At 38.7% G+C, this 22,627-nt stretch overlaps 4 protein-coding genes across 4 annotated transcripts in view; 2 read left to right on the top strand and 2 right to left on the bottom strand.

The window, feature by feature from the left end:
- The window catches only part of LOC129721072 (sodium-dependent transporter bedraggled), a 276,779-nt gene that overhangs the window by 179,389 nt on the left and 74,763 nt on the right, over positions 1-22,627 (bottom strand). The gene's annotated exons all lie outside the window — the stretch shown is intronic.
- On the bottom strand, positions 890-2,733 carry LOC129721076 (probable cytochrome P450 9f2). The gene is made up of 2 exons (XM_055673207.1): positions 2,426-2,733; positions 890-2,371 (listed from the first exon to the last, which is right to left on the bottom strand). Exons 1-2 carry the CDS (start codon positions 2,635-2,637, stop codon positions 949-951), a joined length of 1,635 nt encoding a protein of 544 aa, XP_055529182.1. The 5' UTR covers positions 2,638-2,733; the 3' UTR covers positions 890-948.
- LOC129721083 (probable cytochrome P450 9f2) lies at positions 12,631-14,906 on the top strand. Its single transcript, XM_055673213.1, has 2 exons — positions 12,631-12,920; positions 12,984-14,906. The coding sequence occupies exons 1-2, from the start codon at positions 12,709-12,711 to the stop codon at positions 14,377-14,379; spliced, it is 1,608 nt and encodes a 535-aa protein (XP_055529188.1). The 5' UTR covers positions 12,631-12,708; the 3' UTR covers positions 14,380-14,906.
- On the top strand, positions 18,434-20,533 carry LOC129721086 (probable cytochrome P450 9f2). The gene is made up of 2 exons (XM_055673218.1): positions 18,434-18,738; positions 18,801-20,533. The coding sequence occupies exons 1-2, from the start codon at positions 18,527-18,529 to the stop codon at positions 20,194-20,196; spliced, it is 1,608 nt and encodes a 535-aa protein (XP_055529193.1). The 5' UTR covers positions 18,434-18,526; the 3' UTR covers positions 20,197-20,533.

The following is a 22,627-nucleotide window of genomic DNA, read 5'->3' as shown; positions in this document are numbered from 1 at the left end:
CTAAACCGATTCAGGGAAAATTTATAATTCCTTCATTTTTTCCTTTTCCTATCTACATATGCGTTTTAGATTTTTTTCCCACAACGTATTTTTAGTCGCTTAAAGTTGAATTAAGGATTTTTTCCGACTTCTTATAAATTTCAGGGATGATTCTCATAATAAATAAGTGTATTTTTTGAGCTTTTAGAGACGTTATTAATTTTTTTTAAGTAACTTGGAATAAATTTTTGATAATAGCTTTAGGCCTTTTGCTGATGTAGGGGTAAGTTAAGCTCATATTTTTGCAAATTTTTATGTTTTCATGAAAACTTGTTCAACTGAAATTATTATTTTTTTCACTTTTTGTTTAAAACGTTTGCAGTCAGTTTGCTTCTAGGAGTGTTTCTATGCATTTTGGAATACTTGGTCCATTTTTCTTATCTTTTGTAACTCGTAGAAAAAGTTTTATCTTTTTAGTTACCATAATGAACTAACTTTTGAATCAAATAACTAAGAATATTTTTTTTTCATTTTTTCCAGTTTGAAGTGGGAAAAACCTGTTTTACCACTGTTGTACTCAATTAGTCAGCTCAGCTAAACTTCAGCGAGGAGTAACTGTTAGAGTTAGTGATTCTGCATGAGCCCTTAAATTCAGTTTTAAATTAACATCTCGAAAGTTTTTTTTTTGGTGAAGGAAATACACTTGTGTAATAGAGTGAAAATTAACAACCAGACTTTACTTTGCCTCACTCAACTCTTATTCAACTATATTTGTCTGGTCAATTGACATAGATTGTACTGAAATTCAAAAGGAGCGGAGACAAACGATCAAAAAGCAGCTATCGTATTTGTTTTTGACTTAATTGATAACATCTACAAATTTGATGAATAAATGAGTTGCGACTTATGATTTTCTTATCATTTTATGAAATCTTTATTATTTTACTTAATAAAACTTAAGTTCACACATTAATCAACATTAAGAGCCCCAGCGGGCGCCACAATGCGTGGTTTAAATTCCACGAACACACCCTTCTCGGCCATTGTTCCGGCCATTCCTTTGGCCAGCGTTAGTGGCACTTCGGTGTTGCGAGTTTTTGCGAAGCTAAAATTCTTCAACATATGGTACACAATCGCTTTCACTTCCATCAAAGCGAACCTCGATCCGATACAGTTCCTTGGGCCAATCCCGAACGGTAAATAAGCACCCAGATTAATGCTGGATTTATTCTCGTCACTGAAGCGCTCCGGTAGAAACTTCTCCGGAGTGGGATAATACTTCGGATCATGATGCAAGCTATGGACTGGAAGCCAAACTCCGGCTCCCTTCTCGATGGTAAACCTCAATCCTTCGCCGTCATCCAATTCGTAATCTCGCACGCAAAGCCGGTCCAACGCTCCTATTGGAGGCCACTTACGAAGTGCCTCGGACACCACCATATCCATGTACTTCATTTTCTGCAATGCATCATAACTCAAAGATTGTCCATTCAACAATCGATGTGTCTCCATAATCTCCTCATACAGTTTGTCTTGAACTTCTTGATTTAGGGTTAGCTCGTACATTAGGAAGGTTAGACAGGTTGACACCGTATCAAATCCGGCCAGAAAGAAAATTAAACACTGAGCTATCATCTCCGTTTCGGTCATTTGCTTCGAGGTACGCGCTTTTCCCACTTCTGATTCTTCAACTGCTGCGAAACCATCGTTTTGTTCTGTTTCCTTCGTGTGCTGAAGTAAACCTTTTCTCGCCTGCATCAACAGGTTAACCATATCGGATCGAACGATTCCTTGGGCCTCTCGTGTCTTTACCGCTTGCCTAATAAGCGTGGAAAAATACTTCCGCTGCTCCAAGTCGATTAAATCCAGTCCCAGCCAAACGGCCACCGATGGAATGAGTCTGTGGCTAAGAATTCGCATTGCAACCGATAGTCGCCCAAACTGCATAGTTTTCTTTCCCTGAACGTAGAACTCATTGTCACGATGCTGCAAGGAATCTACCTTAAATCCGAATGCCGCGGTCGCAATCACATCGTTCGTAAACCTGGAAAACACATCCTTCATTTCGTACTCCCGCCCCGTTTGAGCACCAATCTCTTGCTGGTAAAAGTTTGCCATATTTTCACAACACTCCAAAACCAGACCGAACATTTGACGCATCTTGGAACTGGTAAAGGCCGGACTAAGGATCGCACGCATACTCTTCCACTTGTGGTCGTTTAACGCGAACAGCGTTTTCGGGAACAACATACTGGAGTTATCCGCATGATCCTTTCCAAACAGCGCCCGATGATCCATAAAGTGATCGAAATCCTTGACCCCGATGCGCTTTATCAACTCTGGATCGCGGATCACGTACATCGGAATGTTGGTATCAAACAAACCAACAACTCTACGGAGTAAAGGTGAATTTAATTTTGCTGTTATCAGACAAGCTTTTACTCACTTTGAACCCGCATATTTGTCGTACAGAGCTTTGAAAAAATCGAACAACGTAATCTGCTTGAACATCAGCGGTCCCGTACTGCCCAGGATGGGCTTAATCGCAAGCGCCGGTATTGGTTTGTCGCAGAAATAATCCTGGTTCCGGTTTAGCCATCGGTACACGAAAGCAATCACCACTGCGATCAAGAGCACGTAACTCAGTTCAACTTCCATCTTGTTTACCTGGCGTAAGATGACTGAACACGGTTCGGCATCGTTTCGTTGTTTTATTCGAATGATTTTTTTATTTGTGTTTCTACATAAGGGAATATTCGGTGGCTATCATTTGTGGCACTCGTTTTACATCAGCTTAATGACTGGCAGGAAATTTGGCGGCTTGATACGAAAACAAGAATAGTGAGGTTCAAATTTTCGCTTTGAACGAATATATTGAATATACAATTCGAAATTTTGATTCAACCTGATATATTTACTCTGCCACAAGGATGACCAACAGCGCGACTTGTGTGTGGCATTTGCGTGTATAAAATACAGGTAAAATGAAGATATCGTATTTACAATCATTAACCCTCGATGTCCGAAACTCTTAATCATCAATTCATAAAACGTTCACAATTAAATAAAGTGCTAGAAAATTGTTGCTAAGATACCAAAACAAGTACTTTGATATTTGAAAAGCGCGCAAAGCAAATGTCGGTAGAGGGTTTAAAAACCGTCTAAATCCTATTTATATGCTAGCAAGACAAAAAAGCATAAGTTTTTTTGCTAACTCATACATACTCTTGAGAATGTTAATCCGCTGATCCGTAATGAGTCGAACACTGGAAACAAAACATATAAACGAAAATGAATATCTATGAAAAAATGAGCTGTGATTAAATAATAATTCGTCAGTGTTTGACAACATGAAAGCGGTCCCAACGCACTGCAACCTATTCTACGTTAAGGAAACGTGACGGTGTGGTATAGGCTACTGAGAAAAATGAAATAAACAAGCTGGTTGTTTGGCAGTATAGCTTGGAGTCACGATGAGTTTTCAGGTTTTGCTGCATGCTGAGCTAGTTGGAGAGCCGGTACATACATCGAGCTGAACAATTCTACACCCTTAGTTATACTAAGCTACTCATACTCATCTTATATTAAAAAAAAAAACGTTTCTGGCAAAATTTGGCAAAAAAATAAAGTAAAACTGGCAAACAAACCGAATTGGAAAATATTTAAACAAGAAGAAAATTTGAACAAGCCTAAAATAACTAGTTTCAGTGTATCACGGGGCTGGTTGAGATTCCAGAAAAATGTTTGAATACATTATCCATTTGACTATATGAAGCTCAAAGTTTCGAACTAACTGAAAAGATCAAACAAAATCCATTATCGTTACAGCAACATTTCAACGATTTTGTACTCCATGAAAAAAATTGTGGTCCAGAGGAGACTGAACAACTTACACGAATTATTGAATGGTTTTAGGTGAAATAGTTAAAGAGGTTGTTTATAACACACGACCGCAAGACCGATTTCTTGTGATAGGTTAGGGAATAAACTCATTTGTTTAATTGACTTGAAGTTAAAAGAACTGTTGGTTTTAGCTAGGGGCGTCTCGCAGATTTGGATATTGACTGTGCACTCAAGGTTGTCCCATACAAACAACTTCTCCTCCTTCCCAGTAGCCTGGTCATCACCAGAAATATGCATAATGAAACACATGATTTGCATTTATCTCTGGTGCTTAAGTATTCATTTTTCTTGGGTGGTTCTCAAAATCTGTTATTTATTTAGGAAAATTTGTCTTCAAACACATGAATCATTCTCCGAAGTCAGTTTTTGAAAAACACAATTCCAAGATGAACGCGTATAAAGTTTCAAGTTTAGCTAAGGGGCCATCCACATACCACGTGGACAGATTTTTGACGATTTAAACCCCTCCCGTGGACAAATGCCCATATAAATTCTTTTTTTTTTGGTAAGGACCTTGGACATCCCACAACCACGTGGTATGTGGATGCCCCCTAATGCGGCCGTGAACATACGCGAAAGGTTACATGGGAGTTCTCCTGCGATTCAAAAACAAAACATGGTTATTATTAACCATAATATTATGTACTTCCGTCGTTTCATTATTTCTCCAACTTTCACTTTTTATTCAAAATTTTACCAATTTTACTAATAGTTCTAGCATCTCTGCAGTAGTCTTCAACCGATGACATGACATGAAAAGCGCTAAGTTTCTCACCTTCCCCTTTTCACTTTAAGCTACATTCAATACATTGAATGGAGCAGCAGCAGGTAACTTGCGGAGAGTGTACAAAGCAAAGCCTTGGTGCTACATTCCGATTCGGAACTTGACCTTCTGTTTACTATACACAGACTTCGCAGCCAACTGTTGAGTGTACAGGACATTTGCGGGGCTAGCGCTACGATCCTACTGACACTAACAGTCTCTCCCGAGCCGAGACTCGAACCTACGACAACTGGCTTGTTAGGCAAGCATCGTACCTCGAGACCAGCTGGGGAGGCAGTACAGTGTACAACAATGTCAAATTTCAACACTCGCAGTGTTACCTCTCAATCTCTTCACTGTCATCGGGTTTATGTTCACTAAAGGGAGTGCACGGTATCAACACTGAGGCTACTGACATACTGAGGCGTCAAAGGAAGCGAAACAAGAAGCGTCGCAAAAGCGTCCGAGCTACTTCTTCGAACGTCTATATGAAACGCTCAAACCGGTCATACTCGAGCGGCAACGAAGCGTCGGTAGAGGCGGCGAAACAGAACGAGTAGTGTTTTGACGCGCGTATACTTACGCGGTAATACCTTGTTCAGACTAAATCTTTTATCGCAAGGTGCTTTATATTTGCTTTGTTTTGGTTTGGTAATTGAAAAAAAGCAAATAGAAAACATTTTCGTTTACAAAATGTTAAAATGTTTAGAAAAAGGTGAGTGCAGTAATACCATGTTCAGACTAAACCTGATATCGCCAGGTGCTTTATATTCGCTTTATTTTGGTCTTAAATATAGAAAATATCGGGAAAAATTTTCAGGTAGTCAGGAAAATAACACTGGTTTTTTTTATTGATATTGCATGCCTAACATGCTGAATTTCTTTAGTCGCAAAACACCAGCCGCTGAGTAACTAGCTGTGCTCACAGGGGTTATTCAAGCCTAACAGATATCATAAACTAGTTGAACGTTACTCGTTGAACGTTAGCGGGTTCAAAATTCAGAATAATTTTTTATATTTTTTACTACGTCTGTAGCACAACTGACTTCAGAAATATTATTTTACTTCATAAAAAAATTCTCTGTTTACTAGAAACGTGATTTACCGTGCTCGAAGATCTTCATTGGACGAATTCATATTTCCTTTAAACGAAACCGCTACTGAAATCTAGAAATATGACAACGCAACGCATTTGCGACGCTCGCTCCAATATGTCATAGGAAGCTTCACCCAACGCTTATGTTTATTTCGCTTCTAATACGCTCAACGCTTCGCTTCATTTGACGCCTCAGTATGAATCCACTGGCCACACGAGTACACGCTCTGTGTGTAAATACATGATGATATAGTGTAGGGGAGGATTGTACAAAACGCACCAGTTAAGCATTTGCGCGATTTACAGAGCTTCAAATCATTTCCAAGCGAAATTGAACGTGTAGGATGATTGTAGGATCTATTTATTGTATGTTTATGACGAAGTTTATTGTAAAATACTCGATTGCAATGACTTTTTTGGTAAAAATTACCATTGCCGCCAAACAAGCCCGTGACCAAAACGCACCACAACAAAGGTCAGTATGCTCCAAAGCAGTAGGCTAATATGCCACTAACAGAAATCAGCACACGAAATGAGAAGCGCTTGAAGTCTCGAGAGTAAAATCAAAATAATGGAACATGCTCTAAGTTGTCAAGCAATCTCCTGCAAGCTCTTCATAGTGCATTCTGCCCCAACTTTAATTTTGTTTGTTTTTAGGTAAAAGTCGAGTGAAATAATTTTAGTGAAATTCTAGTGAAAATGAATATAATAATGACTTATTATATCTACAGCGGCGCAAGCGATGAGACACCTCAGTCGGTGGCTAGACTCCGAACGCGTATCACGGAAGAGCTCCGTTGGCTAGATTTACTTTACGAACTAATTTCATTTTTGTCATATGACTTTTAAGTTTTAGTAAAGTTTTAGTAAAAAAATTTTCTAAGCCTAAAAGTCACACCTTCTATTCCCGTTCATTTTCGCATCCTCGCAAACTGCATACATTGCCTGCTTTACTAAATAAAAAAAAGAAATGTTGTGATTTTAAAGTAGAATACTTCTCTCAGGAAGTTCGGTTACATAGGGATGTGAACTGAAAATCTAAAACCGAAGAAAGTGAAAAATATGTCCAATTCCAAATGCTAATAAATCGGTTAGTATTCGATGGATTTCCTTCGTTCTTGCAGCAATAGATTCGGAAATCTTCTAAGATTCTTCCCAAATGAAGATAATTGTAATTGTATTATTCAAACTATTGTACTATTGAAAATAGTCAAGCCTTGTCAAAACGAAAAATTCTACCTCTGATGATTGATCGTTATATGATTGTTTCCCAAGCACGATCGACAAAATCTTATACCTTGCAATCAGGCTCGCCAGATCTACGGATTTATCCGTAGATCTACGGATTTGTTAACTTCTACGAAAAAACATTTATATGGGAAATCCGTAGAAATCCGTAGAATCTACGGATTTTAACGAAAGAGTTCTGGCGACGCTGCTTGCAATTGAAAATATGCCATTTGGCCTATATAAGAGCCTGTTTCAGCCGAAGCCGCTCATAATAGTTCTAGACAGCGACAACAGCAGTCATCCCTTAGAAACAGCAGTAGCAGTGCAGTGGATACCAGCGATAGGGGATAGTGGCCACAGCTGTGTCGTAGCAATGGATAGCGCACTAGTTGCAGCGGATCTCAGCATCCAAAGCAGCTGGGCCAGCTGATGCAGGGACAGCGGATACCAATGACAGCGTATAGCGGCTACAACTGTGGCATGGCTACGAATAGCGTAGCAGTTGCAGCGGGTATATCTGACCATGAAGCATTTATGCAATAATTGAATGAAAATTGCAATTGCAGCAATCGGCCTTTTTCAAGGATACTAAATGTATTTAGAAGAGCATAATGAATGGTTATTAATAAACTGTAACTGAGGTTTGATGCTGCTGCAAATGCACAGCAGTGTGATGTTTATTATGATTTGTTGATACTGTGCATAACAAGCGGTATATACGAAACAAATCCGATTTCAAACAGAAAAGTTCGGCACGTTCTGCTCACGATGCTGAGTCTGTTTTAGAAAATTCACAACACTTCATTAACAAGGATGTTACGCCTTAAATAAGACGGTTATGGTTAGACATCACAGCAGAATTTTGATACTCATGTCTACCATCGGCAATATCAAGCACGCAACAATCTGCTTCCATGCGATTCGGGTACGGGAACATTTTCTTCTTGCAAGCCGCGCAACACGATACAATACTCGTTAGTTTGTTGCCTCAATGAATGCTCTATCGGTCCGGCTCGACAGAATGTCCACGAGAAATCATTTTTGTACATCCGTCTTACGAAACTGAGGAAAAACTGTAGGAACTGAAGCGTGGGCAGAATGAATGAGATGTATTTTTTTCGTACAGGAGTATTACGACATACGAAATAAAATTTCGAACGTTGTAGAATGCTATAACTGGAAATAATTTAGCCACACCTATTTTTCCAGTTATATCATTCCACAACGTTCGAATAATTTATTATGTCAGAGCGGATATCGCACGCTATCTGACCATGAAGCATTTATGCAATAATTGGATGAAAATTGCAATTGCAGCAATCGGCCTTTTTTAAGGCTACTAAATTTATTTGGAAGAGCATAATGAATGGTTATTAATAAACTGCAACTGAAATTTGATGCTGCTTAAATGCACAGCAGTGTGATGTTTATTACGATTTGTTAATACTTGATACTTGTTGATACGAAACAAATCCGATTTTAACACGACTGACACGCAACAGCTGGGTTATCTTTCTTGTAAAAGTATTCTACTTCAACCTTGCGGTCGGGGCTTTGCACACAACCATTCTGTGATTTTTCATGTTCAGTTTGATTTAGACTAAGACTCAGAGTTTTGCCTGATATTTGAGCTTGTTTTTAGCTCTGATTTGACGCAATATGCGTGTAACGAGGCACATTTTTCAATAGTACAATATTGAGCGTCATAAAATCACAAATTTTCGTTGTTAGGAGGACGCACAGCTAGTTTTTCAATCGATTGCTGTGAGAATGAACGAAACTCGTTGGAAACTGACTGAGTCTTAAACATTTGAAATTGGACAAGTTTCGTGACGCTGTCAAAGTTTTCAGGTTTTCAATTTACACCACTATGTTGCCGTAAGACGTAATTCTACGACAAAAATTACATCAGTTGAAGCGAAAATGGCAAACGATTTGCATATTTTAAAGAGGATCATTATATTATTAGCTAATCAAGCGATTTACAGACATTTCGGAACGTTAAACATGCACCGAATAATAGGGCTGGGATTTTTTTTTTTGAAAGTTACCGAATATTCGGATTATTGAATAATGATTTAAACTAGCCTCTTGTCTAGGGCAATCCACTTTAAATCATGAGTAATTTGGTTTTTTGATTTTTCTCATTTAATCATCATGTTCTGTTGAATATTCGGCCGTCCGTTCGCCGAATATTCGGCCGAACAGACTGCCGAATATTCAACGAAACATGATGATAGTATGAGAAAAATTCGAAACCAAATTATTCTTGACTTAATGTGACTTAACCTAGACAAGCTCAAGTTAAAATCATTATTCTGTAAACTGAAGATTCAGTACTTTCCACAAAAAAACTTTTCCCAGCCCTATTATTCGGTGCAACGCTATTAAACATAAAACTCTACAATAGGAAACAATGCTTGTTGAAGGATGAACAAAGGCTGATTAAACGCTTACTAATTTATAGTCTGGAGAGGACGTCAAGGTTTCCTGCAATCACATACGCGAGGAATGGTTTACAAGCTGAATAGAGGTTGTTATTTCCTAGAAGGCACATTTGTTCAATAGAAAGTAGGATAAAAAGTTGGAGCAGATCAACAGAAAAATGTCCCAATTTTAATTTTTTAAATTATCATTCTCGATTTGGCTGAAACATTGCACAGACGTTCAATGGACATAAGATGTCTCTCTGTGCTATTAGTTTTTTTTATCAATCGCGACTTTTTTTTAAAGGGTTTTATGTGAAAACTATATTGTTTATTTTAAAAGTAAACTAAAAAATTAAAAAAAAAATTTCTTCGAAAAGTCCTTTTTAATCTTATTTTTTTTATGAAAACTAAAATAGGTTAGCTAAACATTGATGGTGGATCATGGAGAAATGAGAAAAAGAAGTTAAAACAATGCCTTTCCGCACCAAATTCAAGTTTTTAAAAACGCTTATCCTCCCGGTGGTACGTGGTTATGAATATTGGCCAGTGATGGACGCTAATCGCTGCCGATAAGAGTTAAAAGCAATTGGAGATAACTAACCGAAAATCAAGTGATCCAGCGACGTAACTTACATTCAGTCAACATCGATATTACAAAGCACTAACGACAGAAAAATGTAAAAATCCTCTGAAATTCCAGTAATTAAACATAAAAAAATGCTGGAGCAATTGAAAAAAATTTAAGAAAAAATTAAAAAAAAACACCTAAAGCTAGGATAATAGAATGATAGACCCTAATTCAAAAATTTCTAAGATCCATAGTAATTGAGAAAATACACTTGAAAGGAGTAAAAGCAAAGCAAAGCCTTGGTGCTACATTCCGATTGAGAACTTGACCTTCTGTTTATTTATGCACAGACTTCGCAGCCGACTGTTTAGTGTACAGGACAAGTGCGGGGCTAGCACTACGATCCTACTGACACTAACAGTCTCTCCCGGGAAGCTCCGTAGCCGCAAGGTTACAGAGTCCGCCTTGGTAAGCGGGTGGTCGTGGGTTCAAATCTTAGTAGAATCAGGCCATTTGGTTGTCAAAGGACTTTAAGCATGGGTTTATTCTCAGGCTCCCCACCACGTACCCTTCCTTCAATCCGGATTCTACAGTACCCTTGTTGACTCTTCTCCTAACAAAAATAGGTCCCTATTATAATAAAACTGGTGTGAGTAACATATGAAAGTTCTCTCCAGGGAATTGTTACTAGGCGATATTGTTAGGTTGGACAGAAGCTCGGTATAGTAGAGAAGTAAGCTTGAAACGGAAAGGTAATTACACACAAGCACTGATATGAATGATAAGCGTATCACTTACTTCAATAGTGTTACTGCTAATAATTTGAACTGCCGCTAATCGCATAACAGTCCTATGTAAAAGTCCTATGTTTTCTTGTTTTTTTGCGGAAATGGGTCCATTTTGGCATGCTCTACAAGAGTAGCCATTAAAATAGAGGTTGTGGGAATCAAACCTCACTTTTTTAATGGCTATTCTTGGAAAACATGCCAAAATGGACCCATTTCTGCAAAATTTACACAGGACTCGCAACTTTTACATAGGACTATTATGTGAAAAGCGGGAGTGAAGTGCGGAGTACAGAAAACACCTGGGCAATATCACAATAGATCTAATCTAAGGTCGCAGTGATGAGTCCACACAGAAAAAAACAGTCTCTCCCGAGCCGAGACTCGAACCTACGACGACTGGCTTGTTAGGCCAGCAGATGTAGGGAGTACTTGTGACAAAATAGAAGAGGGAAAATTTCATTTAAACCAGAGGCCTTTTATGCAGTAAAATCTCTGATTATCCACTGGAGACGCATCACAGCAAAAAATTAAAAGGTCAGGTAAAACTAGCGAATATTCTGGAATAAAATTTTGAAAATTTTACTGACCTGTGACAATTTTAGGATTCAAAACTATTATATTTTAAAGTTAAATTCAAATATAATGATACATGAAATTTTGAGATCCGCGTGAAATAAAAACAGCCTAGATTCCCAGATCATAGTGTAAAAATTGTGTTGGAGAAGACTCTAGATATTGAGATGGCCTAGCAACTTCTTAAGGTTATATTTTTGTAGATAAAAGTTATCCTTATAGCAGTAAAACTTTTGTACCAGTGTTTGGAAAGGGCCACATTTTTGCAAAATTCTTGAAAGATACAAAACATGTCATACGTTTTACAAATGAATATTTTGACACTCTAAGAACAAAAAGGTAAATATGTTCACAACACACGAATATATCACTTATAACCTCTTAGTAAACGTTGAAAAATACATGAAATCATGAAAAATTCGAACAAGATCGTATTATAACGCAATCAACTATCAGCACAAACATATCAAATAACATGGTATCGTATCAATTACAGAACGGCGATTATGAATACTTTCTTCGGGATTATGACGCTCTAACCACTTTCCAATGTGCCCTGTTGTGTTATGCAACGCAGCTGTTTGTTGACAATTGTCGCTGTAATTGAGCCCAGAATGACTGTTATGAAACGTGTAATTCAATTCTTCAAGATGTTCACATTTTCATTCACCACTCAATTGCAACTTAACCTCAATGATAAAGCACTGTCGTTTTATTTACTCTAAATCAACGCGCATATTCCTCTGCCACAAGCAGGCTTCGAAATGGTCACGGTAGAACCACTTTTCACTGCGATAATCGTCTTCTTCTTCCTCTAACGCTACCAAGGCTCGCTGTCTGAATACATTCTTAAACAAACATGTCAAATGAGTATCGCCACCACGACGTTTTTTTCCTCAAACGAATTTTGACATTTTTTCTAGAAATGAGAATTACGCACGTTGAGTGCGTGTATTCTGGAAATTATTTATATCATTGATCTTGTAATAATATTTCTCAACATAAATGAACGAAGTAGACAGAAATAGGCCGAAATAACATCGCTAAACGATTGACAGTGTGCATCTCTTTGATACGCGAGTGTCGTTTGACTATCCTTTTCTTTCTGTGAGCTGAGCGGCGATGGTTTGGTTGTTTTACATTTACGAGCGAAAGCCGACTGTGACGCACGCTAAGGAAGCGAGATCAAATGAAAATGGTGACCGTTTACAAGCCTGGCCACAAGTGTATAGATCGGTCACCTGTGCTAGTGTCTAGTGATACATCATCGCCGTCTGGTTTTAAATTGATAACGTTTACACGATTGGTACTGCACTCTACCAATCTAGCCAAGGAGGAACGAACATCGCGCCGCAGTTGGAAATCAAAGCTTGATCAGCATGGAAGTCAATTTATTTTATCTCACAGTGCTAGTTTCAATTCTAGCCTACATTTACCATTGGATAACGAGAAACAATGGCTATTTCCACGATAAACCAATTCCGTCGCTAGCGGTGAAACCGTTTTTCGGGTGTTCTGCGTCGCTTTTGCTTAAGCAGACAACGTTCTCGGAATTTATTCTGACAATGTATAACAAATTTCCCAACGTCAAGTGAGTACCAATTGCGGAACGTCCTGAGCAGTAGAGAGTTAATTTCATTCGTTTTTGATACAGAGTTCTTGGAGTATTCGACACAACAACTCCAATGTTCGTCATTCGGGATCCGCAGTTGATCAAGCGAATCGGTGTGAAAGATTTTGACCACTTTGTGGATCACAGGCCTACCTTCGGTAACAGTGATAATAACGAAAGCCCGCATGCTCTGTTCGCAAAATCTCTATTCGCCCTGAATGGCCAACGATGGCGGGATATGCGGGCAACACTCAGTCCAGCCTTCACCGGAAGTAAGATGCGGCAAATGTTCCAGCTTATGGAGGAGTGCATTCAGGCAATGATTACCCACTTGGAAGCGAATCTGAAGCAGAAGGGCTCGATGGAAGTGGAAGTGAAGGATATTCTTTCACGACTTGCGATGGATGTGATTGCTTCGTGTGCTTTTGGACTGAAGGTGAATTGTTTTGAGGACCGTGAAAATGCGTTCCTGCAACATGCTAGAAAGATGTTGCTGTTTGGAAGACCGAAGGTGTTTTTTAAAATAATGACCTTTCGATGGTTTCCCGAGTTTGCTAATCGATTAGGATTTGACGTGATAGATAAGGAACAGGCGGTTTATTTCTCCAGCATCATTAAAGACACGGTGCAAACACGAGAGACGAAAGGAATTGTTCGTCATGACATGATTGATTTGTTACTGCAAGCCAAAAAAGGAACACTAAAACATAACCAGGAAACGGAAGTGCATGAGGGCTTTGCAACGGTACAAGAATCTGATGTGGGAAAAGCTCAGGTGACCAAAGCGATGACTGAGACGGAAATGATTGCGCAGTGTTTCATATTTTTGATTGGAGGCTTCGATACAGTGTCCACAGCCGCAACTTTCCTCATTTATGAACTTGTTCGCAGTCCTGAAATTCAGGAAAAATTGTATCAAGAAATTTTAGAAACCGAAAAGTCTCTAAATGGAAAGGCGCTAACATACGATGCTCTTCAAGGTATGAAGTACATGGATATGGTAGTATCGGAATCCCTTCGAATGTGGTCACCAGCGCCGGCTCTCGATAGGCTTTGTGTTCGAGACTACGTAGTGGATGACGGTGAAGGACTTAGGTTTACCATAGACAAGGGAACGTGTGCTTGGATACCGGTTCACGGATTGCATCACGATCCGAAGTACTTCCCTAACCCGGATCGGTTCGATCCGGAGCGGTTTAGTGACGCCAATAAAGCCAACGTCAATTTGGACGTTTATCTGCCGTTCGGTATTGGACCAAGGAACTGCATTGGGTCACGGTTTGCGCTGATGGAAGTCAAAGCTATCATTTATCATTTGTTGCTTAAATTTTCTTTCCAACGGAGCGAAAATACGCAAATTCCGTTAAAACTGAAGAAGGGATTTGTTGCTTTAACGACGGAGAAGGGAATGTTTATGCAGTTAGCGGCTCGGAGCTAGATACTCGCTAGTGGACATGAATACATATTTTTTTGCCTTGACAGGTGAAGTGCTACTGATAAGATATCGGAGGATTGCTTTTTATAAATTTAATAAAGTAATAAAAATTTCAAGCGATAGAATAGTTCATATCGCTTGATTTTTTTATAATCACGAGGCCATGAGTTGCAAAGTTAAGTCAATCAATTTAATCTTTAGTATTGAGATCATAAAAGGTTTTTGGATCTCTATTCTGCGCTTTGATTTGATGGATATTAGTCAACATAGTAAAGAGGGAAAGGAGTTAAATTGAAGATAGAATCGTGTAGTGAATATACTGATAAGATTGAAAATATATGAAACAAATAAAAATATGAACAAAATACAGAAATTTCGAAAAACAATTTGAAAACTTTCTACCACAACGTCAGCTAAAGCCAGTAGCATTGTTTTTTTTTTGTGAGGATATTTTCAGTATGTTATTTTTGTTAAATAATGTTTAAAATGAGTTCGTTATTGAAAATAAACAATAAATAATTGAAAAAGAATCAACCACATCCAACTAAGAAAAATATTACCTTGATCAGGTTTCAAGTTGAAAAAACAATTGAGGTCTGGTACTATATACAAGGGAATTGCACAACTTGGTTGCAGCTCTTCAGTTTGTTTGTTTGGTGCTAAAGCAGAGATAAAGTAAAAGTCAAACAGTAAAAAGTGTATTTACTGTCAAGTTAGTTCGCCTTGAAGTAAAGGTATAATCACAGCATCACTCGTTGCGAGTAGAAATACGTATTGGAACTGTGATCGTGAACGTTAGCCTCCCATTCTTTACCAACTCGATGGTACAATTGAATCTAATCTGTATCATCGCGATTTTACGATGATGCCACTATCTAAATAACAGTTATTTTAATCTTAGACTGAATCTTAGGATAAATAAAAATGTGATATTTTTAAAAGCAGCTTTTTAATTCCAAAAATGTTTATTGAATGTTGATATAATTATGATTCATGATTTCGAAATACTTTAGAAGCCTGTACTCTTTGGATATATACATCACATTTTTTCGATAGCTCGTGAATCATCTCTACATCAGACTAGCACAAGTTTGCGATTTTTTTGGAGAAAATAAATCTGTGCATAATTTTTACCTGAAAAGTTGTATTTTCAAAGCTATTGTACCTACGACTTTTCATTCAATTGTACTATTTTTCCATCGTATTGTATTTTATTTATTGGTGTTGTTTTATGATTGGTACTTGCAAAACATGAATTTATTCATTTATGATCTTATATGAGCTCTTCATATATCATTATACCGCACTAACATCAAAAGAAAAAAAAACACGCAACAAGTTTGTCCAAACTGTTAGGCATATTGAGAAAATTTTTTTGAATCTTATTTGTGCTGCTTGTTTTTGGTTGCATTTGTCCAGCACAATTATTGTAATTTGTAACATAGCTGTCGAAACAGTGGAGAATCGCTAATGGCCATAATTATTTATTTATTTTTTCATTGATGTGCAAATGTCTTTTGATGCTATCCTCGAAACAGGCCATTTTTCGATGTCTTCATATTAGCCAGACCATGAACCACCGAACAGAACAAGTAATGATCGTACGGCACAATATCTCTGGCGGGTGAGATAGGACTTTTCACTTTAAGTTTTTTAAGTTTTAACGACTTTGGTAGTATGAGGCCGAGCGTTGTCATGCAGTAGAATCACTTTTCCGTGACTCTGCTCGTATTGTGGCTGTTTTTGCGCAGTGCTCGGCCTAACCGTTACGTACTCGACGGGGTTCCCGGGTACTTTTCTAGGTTTAACAAGGCGAATTTCAAAGTTCACTGTAATCACACTTAACAAGACGTGACGCGTTCATTCTGTGCCGAACACGCATCACCATCAGTATTAGACGTGTTTGGTGATCGCTCCGATAGAATATAATAGAAAAGACGTGTGATTGGCATTGTTTGCCTGGTCGAGTTAAATTGATCCGCGTTCAAGGTCGCGCGCCTTTATGCAATCGGTTCGCAACGTAGTTGCCTGCTGGTGCGTAAGCCGAGTTGGCTGTTGAGTGATTTGTGCTCTGGCAGAGAACGAAAATTTCAACACAAAAGAGGAAAAAGAAAAAGGTACGTGATTCTTGTATATCGTGCTAGTGCGCCAGCTTAGCGCAATGGATGTAGATCCTTTAACCACCGAACCCATATCTTCGAGCCCTTCCGATCATGTCCTTCCTGCTCAATCTCTCCCGGTTGCTGAGGCAACCACCCCTCGCCACAGGCTTTACCCGGACGGATCGCAGGAGAGCTTTATTGTCTACTTTCGGCCAAAGGCAGGATCAAAATCAAAATAGTTGAACATATTACAGATTTCAAAAGACCTGACGAAAGGGGACAAGGCCGTGACCGAAATTTCCAAGGTCAGACGTTACAAGCTCCGTGTCGTGGTCCTGGAACAGGCCAACGCTATAGCTTGCTCTGAGCCCTTCACACGCGAGTATCGCGTTTATATACCCGCACGAGACGTGGAGTTCGACGGTTTCATAACCGATTCAAGTCTGTCGGTCAACTGTATTTTGGGGAGCGGCTTCGGCACACCCATTGCGCTCAGTGTGTTAATTTTATGTCCTCAAGGCACAACGATTACCTACATATTTTGATAACCGGTACCTACACTATTTGATAACCGGAAGGCACATAGAGAAAGAGCGAAAACAAAATTACTATGAAAGATTTCACCAAGTGAGAAGAAATTCAAGAGAGTAAGAACGTAATAAACACTTTGTGCTGCCGTTTGTGGCACATTGTGTGAGAGCAAAGTGCTTCAGTTTGAGCGTTGCGTAGCGGGTAGAAAAAAAGCAGAGAAAAGGAACCAAGAATTTGATGTGTCAAAAATTTTCAGCCGAAAGAAATAGATTTCGGAAAATAGTGTTGCGAAGAAGAGGGGAGTAGAGTAATTTAAACACGATTGGCGTGGACGTGTTTCTTAGGACATATTACGCATGTTCAGACATGTTTCTGTCCCGGTATTCATAGACAAGCGCTACGTGCTTTCACTGCTGATACTGTTCATTAAGGTGGTAATGTTTTGTATGGAATTTGTCCTTCGTCGCATTTAGAAGTTCACTCAGTCGGAAAGTGAAATTTGACGGCTTTGAAGCATCTCTTCCCGGAAATTTTGTATGAAAACATTTTTTGATTAGACGAAACTTTTGAGCTTTATTGCTAAACGAAATTCGAAGGTCTCATTTTCCCATACGTTCAATTGGCCGCAGCTCAAGAATTTTTAAGTCCAAGAAAGTCGACTTTTTGAATTTTTGTTTCTGGATAACACCAGATCTCTTTTAAGACATTTGGCATGCATTTTTGTGCATTTTTTCATCGATCAAAAAATAATGCTTACGTGTTCCCGAATCCGATTAAGCTGAAGTTAAGTATGGGAATTTTTTTTCGAAGACGAAACTTTGGAACGAAATTTGAAAAGTCGATTTTTATTACCACCCTACTGTTCATATACGAGACATATTGCGGCTATTTCCAAGAAGAAACCATTTTTAGCTATGCAACAAAACCCATTAAGCGGCACTTAAAATAATTCCAGAATTATTTCAGTAGGAGTCAAATGAAGTGCGAAAAACCAAAAATAAATTGATTATATTAAGCGATGACCAAATTGAACATACCGCGTAGAAAATGGAACAATTACACCGCATCAATGAATCCATAATTAAAAGAACAGCGAGAATGAATCACAAGAAAAAAACATAAACCATCATTAGCATACATATAAATGTCCTAGATTATGGCACGCATATGTCAAATCCGATAATCATTGCTCCAAGCAACACACAAAGATAGGCTTAATGTGTGGTGTAGCACATTTTGGCAAATGCACAAATTGTACTCAGTCGTGTTTTTTTCGGTGCGAAAGAAATACAAAAGAGCGAATTGGGAGAAAAAAAAAAACAAAAGAAATACCGGGACGGGAATGGCACACATGGTTTGATGGCGTATGTGTTGTGTACAAATTTGTGGGGCTCTGTCTGCACTGAGGTGAATACCAGTCCTGCTGATAACGTTTACACGATTGGTACTGCACTCTACCAATCTAGCCAGGGAGTAACGAACATCGCGCCACAGTTGGAAATCAAAGCTTGGTCAGTATGGAGGTCAGTTTATTTTATCTCACAGTACTAGTTTCAATTCTAGTCTACATTTACCATCGGATAACGAGAAACAATGGCTACTTCCACGATAAACCGATTCCGTCGTTAGCCGTGAAACCGTTTTTCGGATCTTCTGCGTCGCTTCTACTTAAGCAGACGACGTTCCCGGAATTTATTCTAACAATGTATAACAAATTTCCCAAGGTCAAGTGAGTACTAATTTCGGAACGTCTTCAGCTCCTCAGTGCTCATGAGTTTTATTTTAAAACAGAGTTCTTGGTGTGTTCGATACGACAACACCGATGTTTGTCATTCGGGATCCGCATTTGATCAAGCGAATCGGTGTGAAAGATTTTGACCACTTTGTGGACCATAGACCCACATTCGGGAGGAGTGACGATAACGAAAATCCGCATGCTCTGTTCGTAAAATCTCTGCCCGCCCTAAATGGCCAACGATGGCGGGATATGCGGGCAACGCTAAGTCCAGCCTTCACGGGAAGTAAGATGCGGCAAATGTTCCAGCTGATGGAGGAGTGCATTCAGGCAATGATTACCCACTTGGAAGCGAATCTGAAGCAGAAGGGCTCGATGGAAGTGGAAGTGAAGGATATCCTTTCACGGCTTGCGATGGATGTGATAGCATCATGTGCTTTCGGACTGAAGGTGAATTGTTTTGAGGACCGTGAAAATGCGTTCCTGCAACATGCTAGAAAGATGTTGCTGTTTGGAAGACCGAAGGTATTTTTTAAAATAATGGCCTTCCGATGGTTTCCCGAGTTTGCTAACCGATTAGGATTCGACATGATAGATAAGGAACAGGCAGAATATTTCTCCAGCATCATTAAAGATACGGTGCAAGCACGAGAGACAAAAGGGATAGTTCGGCATGACATGATCGATTTGTTACTGCAAGCTAAAAAGGGAACACTGAAACATAACCAGGAAACGGAAGGGCATGAAGGCTTTGCAACGGTACAAGAATCTGATGTGGGAAAAGCTCAGGTGACCAGAGCGATGACTGAGACAGAAATGATTGCTCAGTGTTTCATATTTTTGCTCGCAGGCTTCGATACAGTGTCCACAGCCGCAACTTTCCTCATTTATGAACTTGTTCGCAATCCTGAAATTCAGGAAAAATTGTATCAAGAAATTTTAGAAACCGAAAAGTCTCTTAATGGAAAACCACTAGCATATGATGCTCTCCAAGGTATGAAGTATATGGATATGGTAGTTTCGGAATCCCTTCGAATGTGGTCACCAGCGCCAGCTCTCGATAGGCTTTGTGTTCGAGACTACGTAGTGGATGACGGTGAAGGACTTAGGTTTACCATAGACAAGGGAACGTGTGCCTGGATACCGGTTCACGGATTGCATCACGATCCGAAGTACTTCCCTAACCCGGGTCGGTTCAATCCGGAGCGGTTTAGTGACGCCAATAAAGCTAACATCAATTTGGATGTCTATCTGCCGTTCGGTATTGGACCAAGGAACTGCATTGGGTCACGGTTTGCGCTGATGGAAGTCAAAGCTATCATTTATCATATGCTTCTTAAATTTTCCTTCCAACGGAGCGAAAATACACAAATTCCGGTGAAGCTAAAGAAGGGATTTGTTGCTTTATCGACGGAGAAGGGAATGTTTATGCAGTTAGCGGCTCGAAGCTAGATACTCGCTAGTGGACAAAAACACATATTTACTTTGACAGGTGAAATAATACTGATAAGATATTGGAGGATTGTTTTTCGTATATTTATCAGTTGAACTTTTCTATCGCTTTAAATTATGTGTAGTCACGAGGCCATGAGTTGCATAGTGAAGTCAATCAATTTAATCTTTAGGATTGGCTGAGAACCTGTTAGATCGCTATTTTGCGCTGGGACTCGATGCGATTTGATAGATACTAGCGAACATAGTAAGGAAAGAGAGAAGTTAAATTATGAAGAGAAAAAGTAAATTGAAAAAGGAACATATCAAATGTATAAAAAAATATAAAATACAGAAACACAGAATAAAAAAAAAACTTAAAAAAATAAATGCGTTTCACAGATTTTGTGTGGTAATATTCAAAACAAATTTCATACTAAAGATGAATAATGAAGAATAATATTACCAACACTACCGTTGAACTCCTTAATCTCATCTATTTAAGAATAATATTACTATAAGCACGTTTCAAGTTGCAAAAAAACAAACCTCGTACACTCTGAAAAATAGGCACGTAAAATCCACCTGAAAAATCACCTAAGTGACTGATCTTCAGAAAATCTGCCATTTTACGTGACATTAGTAACTTTCACCTAAATTTCACGTACGATTCACTGTAAATTCACGTAAATCGGTCAAATTATAATGTAAATAGTTTGAGCGCGTTGGTATTCGTGTGTTTTGACTTTGTTAGTGTTAGTGCGACTGTGGTGTGACGTTTTCGACAACGGAATTTACGTGAATTTTTAGTATGCAAAAAAAGTCAATATGGCGTCCAAAAACTCATAAGCTGCTTCAGCTAATTTTGTATTGGAAATCACGCAATGTAAGTAGCCAGAATAATATTTAGATTAACAGAGGAAACATATACATTTTTTCAAATTTTCAGTTAGTGAATTCTTTCCGGACGATTGGAATCGTCAACGGTCATTTTCGAGCGGAACACCTCCTGCCGGTTGAACGGTCGACATCTTTCCGGTCATTCCTGTTTTTTTTCGTGTGAGATTCCGACACGATTTTAAACAAGTAATTATTTTTTAGTATTTGAAAATTAATTATACTTTTTTATACGCGCTGTCTAGTCTATTTAGATTTTAGATTCCATCTGAATAACACGTAAAAAGTACGTGAAAATCATGTGGGGTTTATGCATTCTGTTTATGGTTTCACCTGAATATCACGACACTAACACACTAACACATGAACGGCTTTAGAGAAATCGGCATAAGTTACGTGAAGAATCAGCTACTTTTCCCGGTAAATTTTACGTGCATATTTTTCAGAGTGTACTATAGAGAAGAGAATTGCGCACTCGAAGGTACAATTGAATCTAGTCAGCATCATCGCGATTTTACAATGATGCCATTGTACTAAATGACAGTGATTTTAATCTGAGTCTGATTATCAGGTAAAAGAGTGGATACAAATTTACTAATTTTAGAAGCAGCTTTTTAATTACGAAAATGGCTGTTGAAGTAATTTCTGTTAGTTTAAAAAAAAAAACAAAAAAAAAACAGAAAAGTAAAGATTTCGAAATGTTTTAGAAACCTGTACTCTTTCGTTCTATATCCTTTTTTTCGATCGCTCGTGAATCATCTTTACTTCAGATTAGCACAACGAAAACACTTCCTTTTTTGCCACTGGAGCAGCTGTTTACAGGCGAAAAAAACGAGGCTTAACGTCTTCTGGCTTCAATTTATAAGAAACCCTAGTTCCATGCAATCGCTTGGAAATGGCCTGGTGGATAACTCCTAATACCGAAGCAAGCTGTTCCTGCGTTTGGAACGGATCCTCATCGAGCAGTTCTTCCAAGTCAGCTTTTTCGAAGGTTTTTACCTTCACGTGGACAGTCGTCAACATTGAAATTACCATTATAAAAGCAACGAAACTAATCACTGTACATTTTTTCACCTAGAGCAGTAATTCTATGAACTTTTTTTTAACTCTCGATGCGCTTCGGCTGCCGTTTTTTAAATTAAATGAGAAGAGTAACACTTAGTGTTACTTGGTATTGATGACCGTGTTGCAATCTTTATGTCAGTACATTTTTTGACGTTGGATTAACGTCTATCTGAAAGTTAGGCGCCTGAATTTGAAACTGTTATAGTAAGCTTCATCTAACGCTTCTTTTTATTCCACTTTTCGCACGCGCGAAGCTTCGCTTTTTTTACGCCTCAGTATGTCATCAGCCTTAGCCTAAGCTTACAGAAATTTAGTCGTCATTGTATAACCGATTACTGCGATGGGAGGGCGGTTGCCTCTTATTGGAAACTAGTTCAACCCGCAGCCGGCAAAGCAGCAACTGATTTTAGTGCAGCGAGCCTGAGCAGGCGAATCATTCGATAGTAGCGATCCATAGCAGACTGAACAATCTTCAGACTGCACAGCATTC

Source organism: Wyeomyia smithii, chromosome 2 (genome assembly GCF_029784165.1).
Source record: "Wyeomyia smithii strain HCP4-BCI-WySm-NY-G18 chromosome 2, ASM2978416v1, whole genome shotgun sequence".
NCBI classification, from domain to species: domain Eukaryota; kingdom Metazoa; phylum Arthropoda; class Insecta; order Diptera; family Culicidae; genus Wyeomyia; species Wyeomyia smithii.
The sequence above is the reverse complement of the archived record's forward strand: the minus strand, read 5'-3'. Positions and strand labels throughout refer to the sequence as shown.

Excerpts from the sequence above, each read along its gene's own strand:
- LOC129721076 (XM_055673207.1), bottom strand. The coding sequence starts at position 2,637 with ATGGAAGTTGAACTGAGTTACGTGCTCTTGATCGCAGTGGTGATTGCT. Across the intron at positions 2,372-2,425 it reads GACAAATATGCGGGTTCAAA|AGTTGTTGGTTTGTTTGATA; the intron begins GTGAGTAAAAGC and ends TTTACTCCGTAG.
- LOC129721083 (XM_055673213.1), top strand. The coding sequence starts at position 12,709 with ATGGAAGTCAATTTATTTTATCTCACAGTGCTAGTTTCAATTCTAGCC. Across the intron at positions 12,921-12,983 it reads AACAAATTTCCCAACGTCAA|AGTTCTTGGAGTATTCGACA; the intron begins GTGAGTACCAAT and ends TTTTTGATACAG.
- LOC129721086 (XM_055673218.1), top strand. The coding sequence starts at position 18,527 with ATGGAGGTCAGTTTATTTTATCTCACAGTACTAGTTTCAATTCTAGTC. Across the intron at positions 18,739-18,800 it reads AACAAATTTCCCAAGGTCAA|AGTTCTTGGTGTGTTCGATA; the intron begins GTGAGTACTAAT and ends ATTTTAAAACAG.